The 14,684-nt window shown below is 36.8% G+C and overlaps 2 protein-coding genes across 6 annotated transcripts in view; one reads left to right on the plus strand and one right to left on the minus strand.

Moving 5' to 3' along the window:
* Positions 1-9,208, minus strand: part of Pabp2 (poly(A) binding protein nuclear 1) — a 33,697-nt gene extending 24,489 nt beyond the window's left edge. For 2 of the 5 annotated variants that reach the window (XM_089237101.1, XM_089237104.1), the window contains exons 1-3: positions 9,120-9,208; positions 6,948-7,043; positions 22-127 (exon numbers count right to left, since the gene is read on the minus strand). In XM_089237101.1, the coding sequence (XP_089093227.1) occupies positions 22-127; positions 6,948-7,025 (184 nt within the window). In that variant the 5' untranslated portion in view covers positions 7,026-7,043; positions 9,120-9,208. Of the gene's footprint in view, positions 1-21; positions 128-6,947; positions 7,044-9,008 lie in introns of all 5 variants that reach the window. The other 3 variants (XM_089237100.1, XM_089237103.1, XM_089237102.1) reach the window with 3 other exon arrangements.
* A 792-nt stretch (positions 9,209-10,000) lies between these two features.
* Positions 10,001-13,381, plus strand: LOC149081699 (uncharacterized). The gene has a single exon (XM_089237106.1). It carries the CDS (start codon positions 10,205-10,207, stop codon positions 13,250-13,252), a length of 3,048 nt encoding a protein of 1,015 aa, XP_089093232.1. The 5' UTR covers positions 10,001-10,204; the 3' UTR covers positions 13,253-13,381.
* The last annotated feature ends 1,303 nt before the right edge of the window (positions 13,382-14,684 follow it).

Here is a 14,684-nt window from a genome sequence, read left to right on the forward strand (position 1 = left end):
ATATATAAGATAATTTCTTACTTGCTGGACTATGAGATAACTGTTTTTCTACTTCACTCTGCATTAGTTTTATCTTCTCGGCTTCTTCTTCCATTTCTTTAACTCTTTGTTTTATGAGCTCTAGATCCTTCAAACACAAAAAAAATAAAGTGTTAAAATGTATACTTATCAAAATGTGGATAAAAATTTACTTCATTTTCAAAGCCTTTCATTACACCAGTCCCTTGTTATCATAAAGTTCATCCAGATTTTTGTGCACCATTGAAACTGAAAATAGTGGATAAAGTTGTCAGTTATATCACGCTTTCCTGTGGTTTCCTTGACATGTGCGATATAATGAAGGGATTGCTGTATTTTAAACAAATGTTGAAGATTAAAAGAATTTTGTTTAAAATCAATTGACATGCTTTGCTTGAATATCAATAAAAACTACCAACAAATTCTTAGAAGGAAACAACTCTTCAATGACTTTCATGAGATTGTATCAAAATCTTGAATTTATATGAAAAGCATAGGCAGGGTTTTCTCAGGAAAGGGGGGGGGGGAGTTCAATATTTTTTTTCCTGCAAAATACTATAATCTTGGCTCAAGGGAGAGGGATTATAACTCCATACCCCCCCCCCCTTGCATATGCCAATGATCAAAAGCATATCTATTTGAAATACAATAGAGCCTCAATTAACCATCAGACATCAGAATAACCACTCTAGTGTGCTTATAATATTACAAGAATGAAATTTTTTTTTCTCTTTTGAATACATCGTTTACAAACCATGATAACCCCAGTGAACAAGAAAATCAAGCTGTGTAACCCTCAGAGTCTTCAACACATACCCATGTGTTCAAGTTGTGGTTCACAGAGCTCTTTGACAATGGGTTTGATGGGAAATTTATGGCTTTGGTGGGTGGAGGTTTTAGCCAACAGTGTCCTTGGCAAATTTCTTTTTCCTTTTGCGAGCAAACAAATTTTTCTTATCCTTGATTTCCCACCTCATGTGGTTTCTTCCCGACAGGAGACAGTCCCAGCCCACCAGAATCACAACTAGGGGAGCTGGTGGGTCTGGTATGCACCTTCTACAGATAGAGCGATCAAACTATTATTACTAATATAATCTTGATGGATAGTCCTCTATCTCTAGATACTGGTAAGACCGACTATATTTACATCAGTAATGTATGCTTGTAGATTGTTTTGCACTTGTCAGGGTCAGTTATCAGGACAACCATTGGTGCACTTTTTCTTCACTTGGCTTTTTTTTAGGAGAATTTGTTATCTCGCAGCCTGTATCAGCAATACGGCCAGGAGCATTCCCTTTGGGCTTGTCTACTCATTCAAAAGTGGGCCACCATGTTTGTTGATAAAAAAATTTGGACGGCTTTGACTTGTGGTGGAAAAATATTCTATACGAGTTTGCTGCCATCTATGGTTTGGAAATAGTACCAGTTAATTTTTTGTTTGCTTTAGAATAGATAGCAGAAAGAATCTTTTTTTTTATGATCAATTAATGAAGTTCTCAAATTACTGGATAGATGGCAGCAAAAGCCATTATGGACTTCAAATTGCATTAGTATGAGCTGACCATATGAAGTTCAAATATTTTGGGCTACTTTTAAGGATGATTTTAGCTGAAAATCTGGCAACTATGGCCTGGTGTAGCACAATACAGAAGAACCACCCATGAAGGGGGTCACCTTTGAACAACAGCCATATTTTCTTGGAACGCACAGAACACCTTTAAAATCAGCCACCGAACAAGGATTTCTGAATAACAGCCACTTTTGGACATGAAAATAATAGTCCTCAACATTTTCTCCAGGAGTTTTTCTTCCTTGAACCCAACAAACACAAACATAAAGTATGGATTCTTACTTACATCAGTGGTCTCCAAAAAAGGGGCTCGCAACCACAGAGTTTCACACATTCAGTTGCTAATGGGAGCGCGCAAGATCTCCATACAAAATTCACACATTTTATATGCGAAATAAATGTCATGTGTTGTAAAACAGCTTCTTTTAATTGCACACAGTATGGATTATTACGTTACTGAAGGGGGGACGAATAATGATTCGGCCGAATAATTCGGTCAATTTTCTGGCTCAATTTCAGATTTTCTTGAAATTATGATTATGAATGAAATTGCTGTTTTTGATCTTAACTTAAATTAAGAGAAAAAATTAAAGATAATTTTGAACGATTCAAATCAATCTAATATTCAAAACTGACACACCAAAAAAATGTGATATTGACATACCAAATATTCAGTGGCCGGAACATATGCTTTTCTTAAAATTCATGAGTTATAATAAAAAATTGGTACTTAAAGACTTGAAAAATCTAAACAACATTAAGAATAATTTCAAACAATTGAAAAACTGACCTTTCGTTAAACTAGGACTTGAAATAAGTGGGGAAAATAAAGCACAAGTCAAATTTCTACATTCCCATAAGAAAAAAAATAATCCAAAGTATAATTTTATTTTAAAGAACTTCATCTCTCTCTCTCTCTTCCCTCTCTCTACTCTACTCTCGTCTCATTTCTCAATTAACATTGTTACATAAAATTTTCCATAGTCAATTCAACATAAATACTTCTTGTATCTTAGCAAAACCATCCTACATCTCTCAAAGACTTGACCATTCCCTAAAAAGAAAACCCAGTTTTGCTTCCACTGACTGCTTTAAATACAAACTCCCAAACTCTATTGTCGAATCCCCCACTACCACTAGTTTTTTGTCCAATATCCAGGGCTCCCACTCACTCAAAAAATGAGAAAAAGTAGAAAAACGCAGGACTAAAAAGTAGGATGGGGGAGGGTAGGCCCCTTAGACAACATAATCATAGCATAATGGAAAAAAATTCCTAAAAAAATTTTTTTTTGCAAAAAAAAAATTAATTTTGAATTCATTTTTTTTTTCATAGCACTATTTCAGTTTCCTATAAGATTCACTCAAGCTAAAGCAAAATGACAAATGACTTGGTTACAAAACTAATTTTTGGCCAAAACAAGTGTACTAGCAACCCCCAAAGCAGAATGTGCCAAAATCCGTGACGTACATCACAGAACAATTTGGAAGAAATTTAAGAAAAAGTGCAAAAAACCCTTACATGTATAGGGGGTTTTTGCCACAGAACATTTCCAGTCAGCAGAGGGCCCGTCGCAGAACAGCGCTAAACATTCTGCTTTGTGGCTAGCAACCACAGATAATTCTTATCTGTCTCTCCTCATATATATTACATTCTTTTTTTGGAGTCTTCTAAAGTGCAGAGCTTGTCAACTCTCTTCGACAAGGCACAACAAATTTTGAAGACGTACGTTTTTTAAGAATGACGGTCCTTCGAGACCACTTTCAAAAGCACAGTGCAAAATGTGTAGATTACAAGATCCGATGTAAATAAGGCAAGGTGAACCTGTTTTACTGCATTGTCCATCATTTTTTTAAAGGGATTTGTTCCCATTTTACTGTTCAATGCCAGTGTAATCATTTTTGACAAATGAAACACTTCCATTTCTAGCTCTTTGCTGAGCATTGTAAATATTGTTTATGCCTCTTAATGCCTTAAAAATACAGAAGACAACTGAATGCTATTGGGTAGCATCAGAATCACCAAACCTAGAATAGGCCACATATCCAACTGCTTTGTAATGCAAACTGTTGTTTCACCTATTTGCACCATAATTTTGAATGATGAATATTAGTAACTGTCCAAGACCATGAAGTAACAAATACAAAATAATTTTTTTCCATCCAGACAGAAGTTTTTAATGATTACTCTACATGTTGAACCCTCAAACTAAGCAAATGAAAAATTAATCAACCAAATGGCCCACATACACCCCCCCCCCCAAATAACTTTAAAAATGATAAAATTTCTGCTTTGGCAGAATCATTAATTGCATTCTTCAATTTGTAATATTTGGCAATATATCAATGCTTTCCTGCTCCATTAAAATCAATTACACAAATTTTGTCAATAGGATTTGTTGTAAAAAACTAGAAAGTAGGACAAAAGTAGGACATTTTACCAAAAAGTAGGAAAAGTAGGACGAGTGGGAGCCCTGCAATATCAAACAACATCTTTGTTATTTTCAATCGCATCCTCTTGTACAGGCCCAAGGGCCAACAATATTGTATAAATTAATTTAGAAAATTTTGGGTTGTCCTCGTGCTCCACTTTAGACATCACATAGAAAATTTTAAATATCAATATTAATTTAAGTTACCATGGAGACTTGGCACATGGCATCTATTTGTCAAACCACAGATTTTTGGCTGAATACCTAGCAAGCATTTAGCTGAACTGAATGTTCAGCAAAAAGACTGAGTAAGTGAGATACTAAATACCAATCGAATATTCATCCTATCCCTAAATTTTACAGAAAATCATATAAATGTTGGAGAGATTTCACCATATTGGGTTCAAAAGCATTTCACACATATGGATGAAAAAAAAAGTATGAAAGAGAATTATATAAAAAAAACGGGGGTGGGGGTCGAGGAGTAACATGGATATTAAACAAGGGATTTCTAAAACATAAAAAAAATGTTTTTCCAACAATGACATTAGTTTGACACAAAAAAACTATTCAGACAGATATGTAAACCCAAACCCATTGTTATATTTATTCCCCCCCCCCATTTCCAACAATGAGAGCAAAAATTAGATAATATTCACCTACGCTTGCATTAGTTCCCTGCAGACCAGCTAATCTAATGGTTTCTCTTTCATGAGTTAAAAAATAATATCCCAAACTCATTCTCAACACACCAGTAAGAGGAATAAGAAACAAGAAACTGTGGCTTCCTCCATCACACATAACACAGGTTTAGATAGTTAGATAGTTTTAATTGAAAATAACTTCACTCCCCAGATGGAAACTACTTCCTAAAAAAACTAAACATTTTCACAGAAACAAATAAAACAATATTTTCTTACTAAGATACTTACAATGAACTTGAAAAAATATTTTTGTTCAAAATTACAAATTGATTTTTTATAAAATGAGACAGTGGAACCCTCCTACCCACCTGTATAAGCAATATGAAAAGACTGACCATATTTCATAGGGGAAAAATAAAAAAAAATCTTAAATTTCGATCACATTGAAAAGCAATTTTCAAAATTTCTTAAAAAAATTGAAGGACAATAAAAGGACTTGAATAAATTGAAAATGTGCAGTGCATCAAAATGTATTTCACAGAAAACATCGAACATGACAAATATGTAGGTTGCCATCAGCCATGTTTCACTGAAGGAAAAAATACAGGAAACAGAAATCTCATAAATACAGGATATTGTCAATTCTCAAAAAAGAAAAAAAGCTTGCCAAATAAAATGCCAGTTAAGGTCAAATTTATAACTGGGCGAAAAATAAAGGGCAGTAATCAAAATGTAAAGTGCAGTGAATTAAAATGTATTACACTGAAAAATACATGGTGTGAATATCGCAAAACCTCAAAACACAAGAAACCTCATCTCAACGGTACTCAATGTAGCAATAAATCTTTCCACAACAATATTTTTTCAAGTTTATTTCAAAATGTGAATACTCTTATGTTATGCTCTGGCTCTCAATAATTCCCTATACGATTTGTTTTCTTAGTCTGCAGAGTGTCATTATTTATTCAATATTGCTTGGCTGAGGCCTATACAAGACAATGCAGTGATGAAATATGACAGAGGTGATGGTGTATGTTACAAATAAAAATCGGAAACTGATGCAAGATCAATAATGTTTGTAAATTTAATTTATAATCAAAGCTTCACTGCATTTCTATTCATTGTGATCAAATATTTATAAATTTGTTTGTTTTGAATTTTTTTTTTAAAGAATCTAACAAAATTAGTTCAGAAATTTTTGGCACATTATTCGTTCCTTTAATATCTCATATGAACAATTTTGCACGTTTTGGAAATATTAGAGGTGTTACGTAATCCCTGAATTTTTAATGAGGTTGACAGTCATTGGATGGGGACAGGTAGTTTGCCGTAATTTACTGGTTTTTTTTCTAGATGAGAATGCATCATTTCGTATTTTTTTTACTCTGGATTTTTATACTGTACAGGGTGTTTATAATTAACGTTCCCATATTCTGAATAGTTTTTCTCAAAACCTACTCATTGGAATGCAGCAAAATTTTCAGGATATCTTAATGAGACCACGGAGGAGAGATTTATGCAGTAAAAAAATTAGTTAAATTTCTGACCACCAGGTGGAAAAGTGACTTTTTATTGCATTTTACTTTTCCCGTGGTTCATATATATCATGTTTCAATGGAATACGTCTACTAGAGAAGGCACCACATAGGTCCGAGCAGTGTCAGTACTCAAACTACTCAGACCTATGTAGTGCTCGTTGGCGTGGATGTATTGCATTGAAACTTGGTACATACGTTATTTGGACCACAGGAAAAGTAAAATACAATAAAACGTGTCACTTTTTTTACCTGATGGTTAGAAATTGAAATATTCATTATTCTATAAATCTTTCTCCCATGGTCTCATTAAAATATCCTGAAAATTTGGCTACATTCGAATGAGGTTTCAGGGAATAAACTTCTCAAAATACAGGAACTTCAAGTCATGAACTACCCTATATTATACAGTATTTTATTTTGCCATCGAGCAAAGTCAAAACCTCAATAAAATTTCACAGATCACATAGTAAGAGGTTTCAACTGTAACTTGATTATATTCCCATGCTCTCAGTGCTTTTACGCAGTGTGTGTTCTTTTCCTTGGCTACGTTGTTTCAACTTCCAGGCTCCAGTACTGGGAAAAACTACAAAACTCAAATTTTTTTCATGAAGATTGTGTGAAAATGTTTCCTGTGGTCCAGATCACAGAAACTGACAAGAGTAAAAAATCCTTTAGGTTTTTAAACTTTATTTTATGTGTTTGACAAGTATCAAACATTGGAAGCATATATAATAAAGAAAAAACTTACTGGATCGTTCATAGACTGGTCATCAGCACCAGCACCTTGCATTACATCTTGCAGCTTATCGCCATTATGTATGTCCATATTAATAAGAGGATTTCACTAGAAAACAAAGAATAATAAAATGGCTAAATAAATGTAAAACATCAACATAGTGGAATAATATAACTTTCATGTGCCAACTCTGGTAATACAAATGTGAATGAATATTGATAACTAGCCATACTACCCCAGCGTTACCCAAGCTTTCTCCATAGACTGGGATCATAAGAAAAGTGACAAACCATTATAAGGGGGTTAAACATGTCTAAGGCACCAATATCGATAGTCCCCATGGGAACCTAGGATGTCTAGCACTGATCTTCATCCATTTTTAATTATATGCGGCCCTTACGTACAGAAGGTTTGAGGTTTAGTGATTTACTACAATATAGGAATTTTTTTTTTTCAAAAAAAAGTTTCCTAATGGATTATACCATAGCACATGGGTGGCCCCAAAGCAGAATGTTTTGCGTTGGTCTGCAATGAGCCCTCAGCTGATTGAAAATATTCTGCGGTAAAAATTTGCATATACATAATAGCGTTTTCTACACTTTTCTTAAAATTCTTCCAGATTGTTCTGCAACAGCACTGGTTTTTCTGCGATGTATGTCACACATTTCAGCATATTCTGCTTTGGGGATGGGTGTGGTCAACCTTTTCGGGAGAGTGGGCAACTTCAGTTACCTGGAAATGTGTCACGAGCTACTCAAGTGATCTGGAAACGAGCCAAAAGTCAGATGATCTGAAAGTGTGGTGTCGGCTAGCTTGAAATTGTTGGATCTTAAAATGTGCTGCCGGCAATTTAAGTAATCTGAAAATGCATTTGGAGTCACTTAAATGATTTGGAAATGTGAAAAGGGCCGTTAAAATGATCTATAAAAATGCTACCGACTACTTAAGTGAACCAAAGTGTCATGGGCAGCATATGTGATCTGTAAGCATGCTGTGAACTGCTCAAGTGATCTGAAAATGTGCCGTGAGCTACACAAGTGATCTGAAAATGTGCCATGAGCTACAAAAGTGATTTAAAAATGTGCCGTCAGCCACTTCAGTAATTTTCAAAAGTACAAGTCACATAAGTACACCGAAGATAGTGTTTTAGGTCACTAAAGTGATTTGGAACTGTACTTTGGGTCATTTTACTGACCTGGATATACACAGTTGTTAGCACAAGGGATCTTGAAACATGCCACAGGCAACTTAAGTGATTGGTAATTGGTCACTTGCAGTTCTGTCTTAACGCATGAACCCGGGGACCTAAAAAAACTGAGAACTGGTTCAAATTTTCAAGAATTTATCAGGTATGGCGTCCGAAAAATCAGTTGGCTCATGATGCTCTTAAGACGGCCTCCGTCACTTGAGTGGTTTGATTATTTTTCGCAAGCCACATCAGATGACAGAGAGGGTTACATTTGGCTCTGCGGGGACCGTAGGTCTTCCACGTATGCTAGAGCAGTTCCACCCCATGATTGTACTCAATTAGGTCAAATACATGTAACTGTATGATCACAATTGCAATTCACATATATTTCTTATATACATTTTACTTCAAACATTAGTGTTTCACTTAAAACCCCTTTGAGACTGGATAATTGAACTTCCAGCTATTTTTTTTCTGCAATGCACAGTATCATTACACACAACACTGCTGTCATATAATTCAATTCTTAACAATGTTTTACACATTTAGTTTTTCTCTGAATGTGACTATTCTAACAATAGCGATCCCATAGATAAAATAAACAATTAGAGAATCAAATTTCAAACCTATTCAATACTGAGACTTTACAATTAGTATAAACGTCTTATATTACATATACATTTATCTGTCTATTGCACATTCATTATCTATAACAATGTTTTACACAAAGAGGTACTTTGAATGAAAATGCATAATGATGGATAATAATAGTGATGAGATGAAAAGCTTAAACAAAAGCAACGCCACAGCAATAAGGATGAAAAGAAAAAAATGGCTCTAATTAATAATTCGATATAGTACATATTGCATGTTTTACCACTTACAGCTCTGATGATATAAAAAAAACCTACTAAAAAAACTACTAAACACAACAAATGAATTTATAAAGAACAACTAATATCAAATTAATACAAAGTTTTCAATTATGCTCCTACTTTCTATGAAGCCGGTCGCACTTTCGGCAACTCTACGGCCTTTGTCGACGAACCTCTATCGCTCAGCGTGATTCGTTGATACATCCGTGTGAAAATTGATCAACACTGACGTCATCTGGCTTGGCCTTCACTTATTTTCATCGTGACCATATGACCCGTATGTGCTGGGTCATTCCAGTATTTTTGGTTACACAAAGTTTGCTTTTCTTATACAGAAACAAGGGCGTAGCGGGGGGGGGGGACTTGGGGGTCTGGTCCGCCCCCCGAAATGTGAGAAAATGACCGAAAAAAAGGAAAAAGATGGCCAAATCCATTGTTCTGTCACTTTGGTTCCCCCCCCAAAACGAAATTTCTGGCTACGTCCCTGTACAGAAATGAATACTTTTTTTTAAAGATGCTTGTGGAAAGATATAATTTTCATTGCCTACAAGTGAAGCAATATTATGATAATAGAGAATTACACTGCACATTCACACTTGTCCTTTATTTCCCTTTACTTTAGTTGACGATTCTTTGGGAAAAAAATCCTGCAATAATTGGCGATTTCACTGCCGTTTGGTCTGAAGTGTAGGATTAAAAAACTATTTCTGTAGACCATATTTCATGAAAAAATGGGACATACGCACATACCTGATACTCACTAGAAAAATCAATTTAATTGAACATGATAATTATTTCGAGTTCAATCAGAAACAACATAAAATAATTTTATTTCAGTCATACGGCAATTTTATAAAAATTTCAAATGTATCTGAATCTATATAATTTCTAGCTTGACATTGAAAAGCATTATAAAAAAAAGCGTCGTAGTAAAGTCAGTAGTGCAATGTGAAAAAAAAAGGGGTTTTTTTTTGTTGCCAACCCGACAACTAAATTAATAATCGTTAACAATTATTTAGCTCTCATCATTGAATAATATCCAATAAAAACTAATTTTCATTGTATCGATAATGGATAATTTTCATTTAAAAAAACATATTTCATTGACAGATGAAGTAAATTGCGAAAAACCTATCTTTTCGGAAAAAGGGTGTAGCCGATGATCGTAAAGTCGATGTCAAAAAACTCAGCGACTTGGGAACAATATGGAGAACCCCGCGCACGTTTTCACAACGGGGATTCCGATATCAACGAAAGGAAATAATGGTGATCATTCGTATAATGGCGTTGAAGAGAGTCACGAGGTGGTGTTAAAAAGCTCCTGCTTGGACGCCGAGAGGGACATCATTGATTCCCAGATTAAAACAGAGGAAGAATCGATCTCTTTAATTTCGAACGGTTCGTGTTTTAACCCTTCTATTCAAGATGGCGAATTATTATACAACATTGTATGCGGCGGTAATAATATATCCGTGGATGATGGCGGCGGTGTCTTCGTGGACAGGATCCAGGACATCGTCGGTGAAAATATGGACGAACCGATGATCGGCGGATATTCAGTACCACTCCCAGACTTCAAACTTTCGAAGTGCTGTTCGGAGGAACAGAAGAAAGTCAACGAGACGATCTCGGCGATCGCCAAGAGCTTCGGCCTGGATGATTTCATCCCCGAGCCGATCCAGGATGACGACGGGGATGGAAAGGGTGTGTTTGTGGTGTCTCACAAAATCGAAGATCAGAACGGTTTCGAGGAGGTGGAGGAGAGCGGTGCCGCCAACACCACTGCTGTGGAGCTCCACATCCCGGATTCACCATCGATGCAGTTTGTTGCTCCAGAGGTGAACCTCCTCGATTCATGCGCGCAGAATTCTTTGAAAAAGAAATGCGAGGAGTTTGACAGCTCGCTGCTCATGAAGATTCCGTTGATGGTGAAAGATGTCAAGTATGCAGTCGGTTCGAAGGATGGCAAAACATTATTCGCCACGGTACCGTATAATGTCAAGGTTGAAGACAGCAATGGTGATCAGTTCTTCACGAATGGTGGTGAATTTTGTGAGGTAATCAACGATCCATCTGTAGGTTGCGTCTTGGAAACTGTATCGGAAATCATTCCCCAAGAAGAAGAACAAACACCTGTGGTAGAGAATTCGGCTGTGATTGAAGTTAACGCTAGTGATCTGTTGACAGAGACGCTGAAGGAGACTTTGAGTACTGGGGTTTCTGAACCTGCGACAATATCCGTTTCCTCGGACAATGAAAATCACAAGATGCAGATAATCTTCAGCACGAGCCAAGGGCAACAGCTGTTCGAGATTGACACTGACGCCCTAGCGATGGAAGCCGTTCCATCTTTGTCTAGAGGGGTTGTGGCTGAAACTGTAAAACTGGTTCAAGATAAAACACAGGCGGGTCCAGTTGTTAGTAATGGTGGGGAACTATTGACGTCGCAGGACGAAGAAGAAGAGCTCCAGTATGAGGAAGATTTGGCAAAGTTCATGAAGAAGATATCTACCGTTCGTGGTAAACCGAAGCAGTTTACATGTCCAGTCGAGAACTGTGGTGTTGTGTTCGAAAAGGAGTGTAAGCTACGGGTTCATATGATCAGCCACAAGGCTCCTCGACCATTTAAGTGTGATATTGATGGCTGTAACTGGGCTTTCTCTACCTTGTACAGGCTGAAACGGCACTGTGAGACCCATTTTGGCCAGAAGAACTTTGCTTGTGACTTTAAGGGGTGCGATAGGAAGTTCACCACCGTTTACAATCTGAAGAGCCACCAAAAACGTCACATATGGCCTATTTCTCTGGAATGTCCAGCCGAAGGATGCAACATGAGTTTTGGCAACCGCCGTAAACTAGAGCTGCATCTGAAAGTGCATGATGACATAGAAGCGCCCTATAAATGTAGCATTTGTGGCAAAACGTATTATTCAGCAAACTGTATCGCATCACATTATAGGACTCATCAATATAGTGAAGATGACTTCAAGTGTCCTTTTACCGGTTGCAAGAAGAAATATGATAAGATATGTCGCCTCAAGCAACATCTGAGGCATCATACCGGTGAGAGACCATATGCATGTCCTGCTGCAGGTTGTAAATGGAGCTTCATGAGCGCTAGTAAACTCACCAGACACATGAGGAAGCATACTGGCGAACGCAAGTTTGTATGTTCAGAGTGTGGAAAATCTTTCATGCGACCCGAACATCTCAAGGGTCATGTCGTTATACATTCAGGAGATAAGCCTTTCCAATGCCCGCACGAGAACTGCAATGCCAGATTTACAGCGAAATCAAGTTTGTATGTACATGTGAAAAAGCATGCTGCCAGCGGCCTGAAAATAGTGTATACTTGTCCTGTCACCCCGTGCATAAAAAAATATAACAACAAAGCTACTCTGAAGCAACACATACAGAAAGCACACCCAAACGTACTGAAAGAAGGTAGAACGATTGAAATGCCTGAGCAAGTGGAGCTTACTGTACCCGTGCAGAGTGCTACAGTTTGCACTGTCCCTGTTTCTCTGCAACAGAGTGGTAGTGAACTAGAAACAGTGTTGCCAAATACCAGCATGCCTATTTTTATTACTTCCCAAACAGATAATATCAATAGCTCTGTACCCATAAATGCTGTTGATAGCTTGAGCAAGGTCGGAGAGGATATTTCCAGTGAACTGAAATTTGTGACGCCTAATTCGTTGGAACAGGTGTTGTCGCCAAAACTGTTCAGCACATCTAGCGAGGCGGAGATCTCTTCTACAAAACTGTTGCAAAGAAACAGCAGTGGATCCGCGAGGACAGATTACTGTTGCGCTCGTTCGAATGATAGCAAGAAAGCATGGCCTTCGTCTTGCGGACGAGTACGTCTGAATTCGTTTTCTAATACCAGTGATTCAAAGACCTTAGACTCGAGCAGTAATTTGAATTCAACCGCTCAGAACTCTATTCCATCTTCCCCCGACGTGCTGCTATTGTCATCATCAATGGTTTTCCAAGATTCAAGCTGTGATCAGTTGACGCAGACTGCGTTCCTGCACGATGAGCCGTCGTCCACTGATATCTATCAGGATGACAGCATGTTAGTCAATAACTCCGCTTTCGGTTCTGAACTACCGATCAGCTCTTCTTTCCTGTCTGATGATTCCGATAGCAATTCATCTGCCATAGCTCGTAATTCTTCAGGCACAAGTTTTGAGGCGACAAGTACAGTGGACGAGTTCACGGAATCTGTTATCGAATATTGTTTAAGTTAATGTGTTGTCTTTATATCCCATTAATGTTTTGCTCAAGCAAATCTTGTAAAACATGTACAGAAAGAAAAATTGAAATCGAAGTATAATTTCTGGTCCCTTGCATGTGATAATAAAGGTTGTGATTGTGTCTTTCTTTCGTATTTGTTGATGAACCTATTTTCTCTTGGTTAATTCAAATTTGGAATTATTAACCAGGTGAGTTACTTAAAATAGAATATGTCACAAAAATTGACACATCTTGCAGAACAAGTTCAAAGGTAAAATTTAGAGAAAGCAGTGCTAGTATTAAACTATTTATAGTTACTGTATTTTTAATTCCTGAATGTGTGGTACGATGTAATTAAAAAAATGGACATAAAGATAAAAGATGGTAAACGGCACCAAGATAGATATCTTTTAACTGTCTTCCCAATGATTTTATGTAAGCAATTAGAAGATAGGGCCATTGTCCATCATGAAAACTGCTACGAATTTACTCGGCGACCTCCGTTTCCTCCAAAATTTAAAATGGTGTAGGCCCATTCAAAGGGAGTCTAATAATTTTATTGCATCAGTTATCAAATGATTGACCAGAAAATTTTCCTGTAGAAAAAATGGTTTCAGAATTGATAAAAGGTATAGTTTCACTCTTAGATTATTTTAAGGCTCCTGTTGACCCTTCAGTTACGTGATGACTCTTTAAATATAGATTCCAACTTATAATTCTAAATGCCTCATGTTGGGGGGGTAGGCCGCTATTTTTGTGGGAAGTTTCAGTTCGGTTAAAGACCATTGGCTCTATATTGATTTCTTGTGAACTGTTGGTGTTGTAACTCTATGCAGAAAGCATCACACGAATCTGATAAATATATCAGCTATTCAAGTAGTTTGACATATAGCCTAAAAGTGGTTTGATTCTAGACCAGAGATGTCTAAGCAGTAGACTGGGCTGTCTTTTTTTTACGTGGGGATCATTACTACCAGGGCCGCAAATAGGGGGAGCAGGCGGGTCTCGTGCCAAGGGGCAAAAATTTCATTCTGAAACCTTTCCAACATTACAAGGGGGCATCAAAATTCAAGCTTTTCCCGGGTGACCAAGCATCTAGTTACAGCCCTGATTACTACTAAATGTAGAGTTTAACAAATTGGGGAAAAATCTAGAAGCAAAGATTATCTTTTTTTTTTTGTAGAAAAAAAATAGTCCAAAATATTGATTGAACTTTTTTTGGAAATACTAACTCCATTCTTTGTGGTGAAAGATATACTGTAAAAATATTTTTCTGTCATTCTCGTACTGAAATTCACAAATCAAGTCAAGCCCAGACTTTACCCTGCACACACCTAGTAAAAATTTGTATTGGTACATGCGAAAATGTGTGTTCTGAGAGCACGTGTGGTCCTGCCAGAGTTGTGCATGTTACATGTACTACTGACGCTTCTCTCTTCTATATTT

The sequence above is a fragment of the Pholcus phalangioides genome, unplaced genomic scaffold (genome assembly GCF_987345545.1).
Source record: "Pholcus phalangioides strain wild (caught in Gottingen) unplaced genomic scaffold, Ppha-v1.0 ptg000009l_1, whole genome shotgun sequence".
Classification (NCBI taxonomy): Eukaryota; Metazoa; Arthropoda; class Arachnida; order Araneae; family Pholcidae; genus Pholcus; species Pholcus phalangioides.

What these genes read in the sequence shown, in the direction of transcription:
- LOC149081699 (XM_089237106.1), top strand. Translation starts at nt 10,205, where the DNA reads ATGGAGAACCCCGCGCACGTTTTCACAACGGGGATTCCGATATCAACG.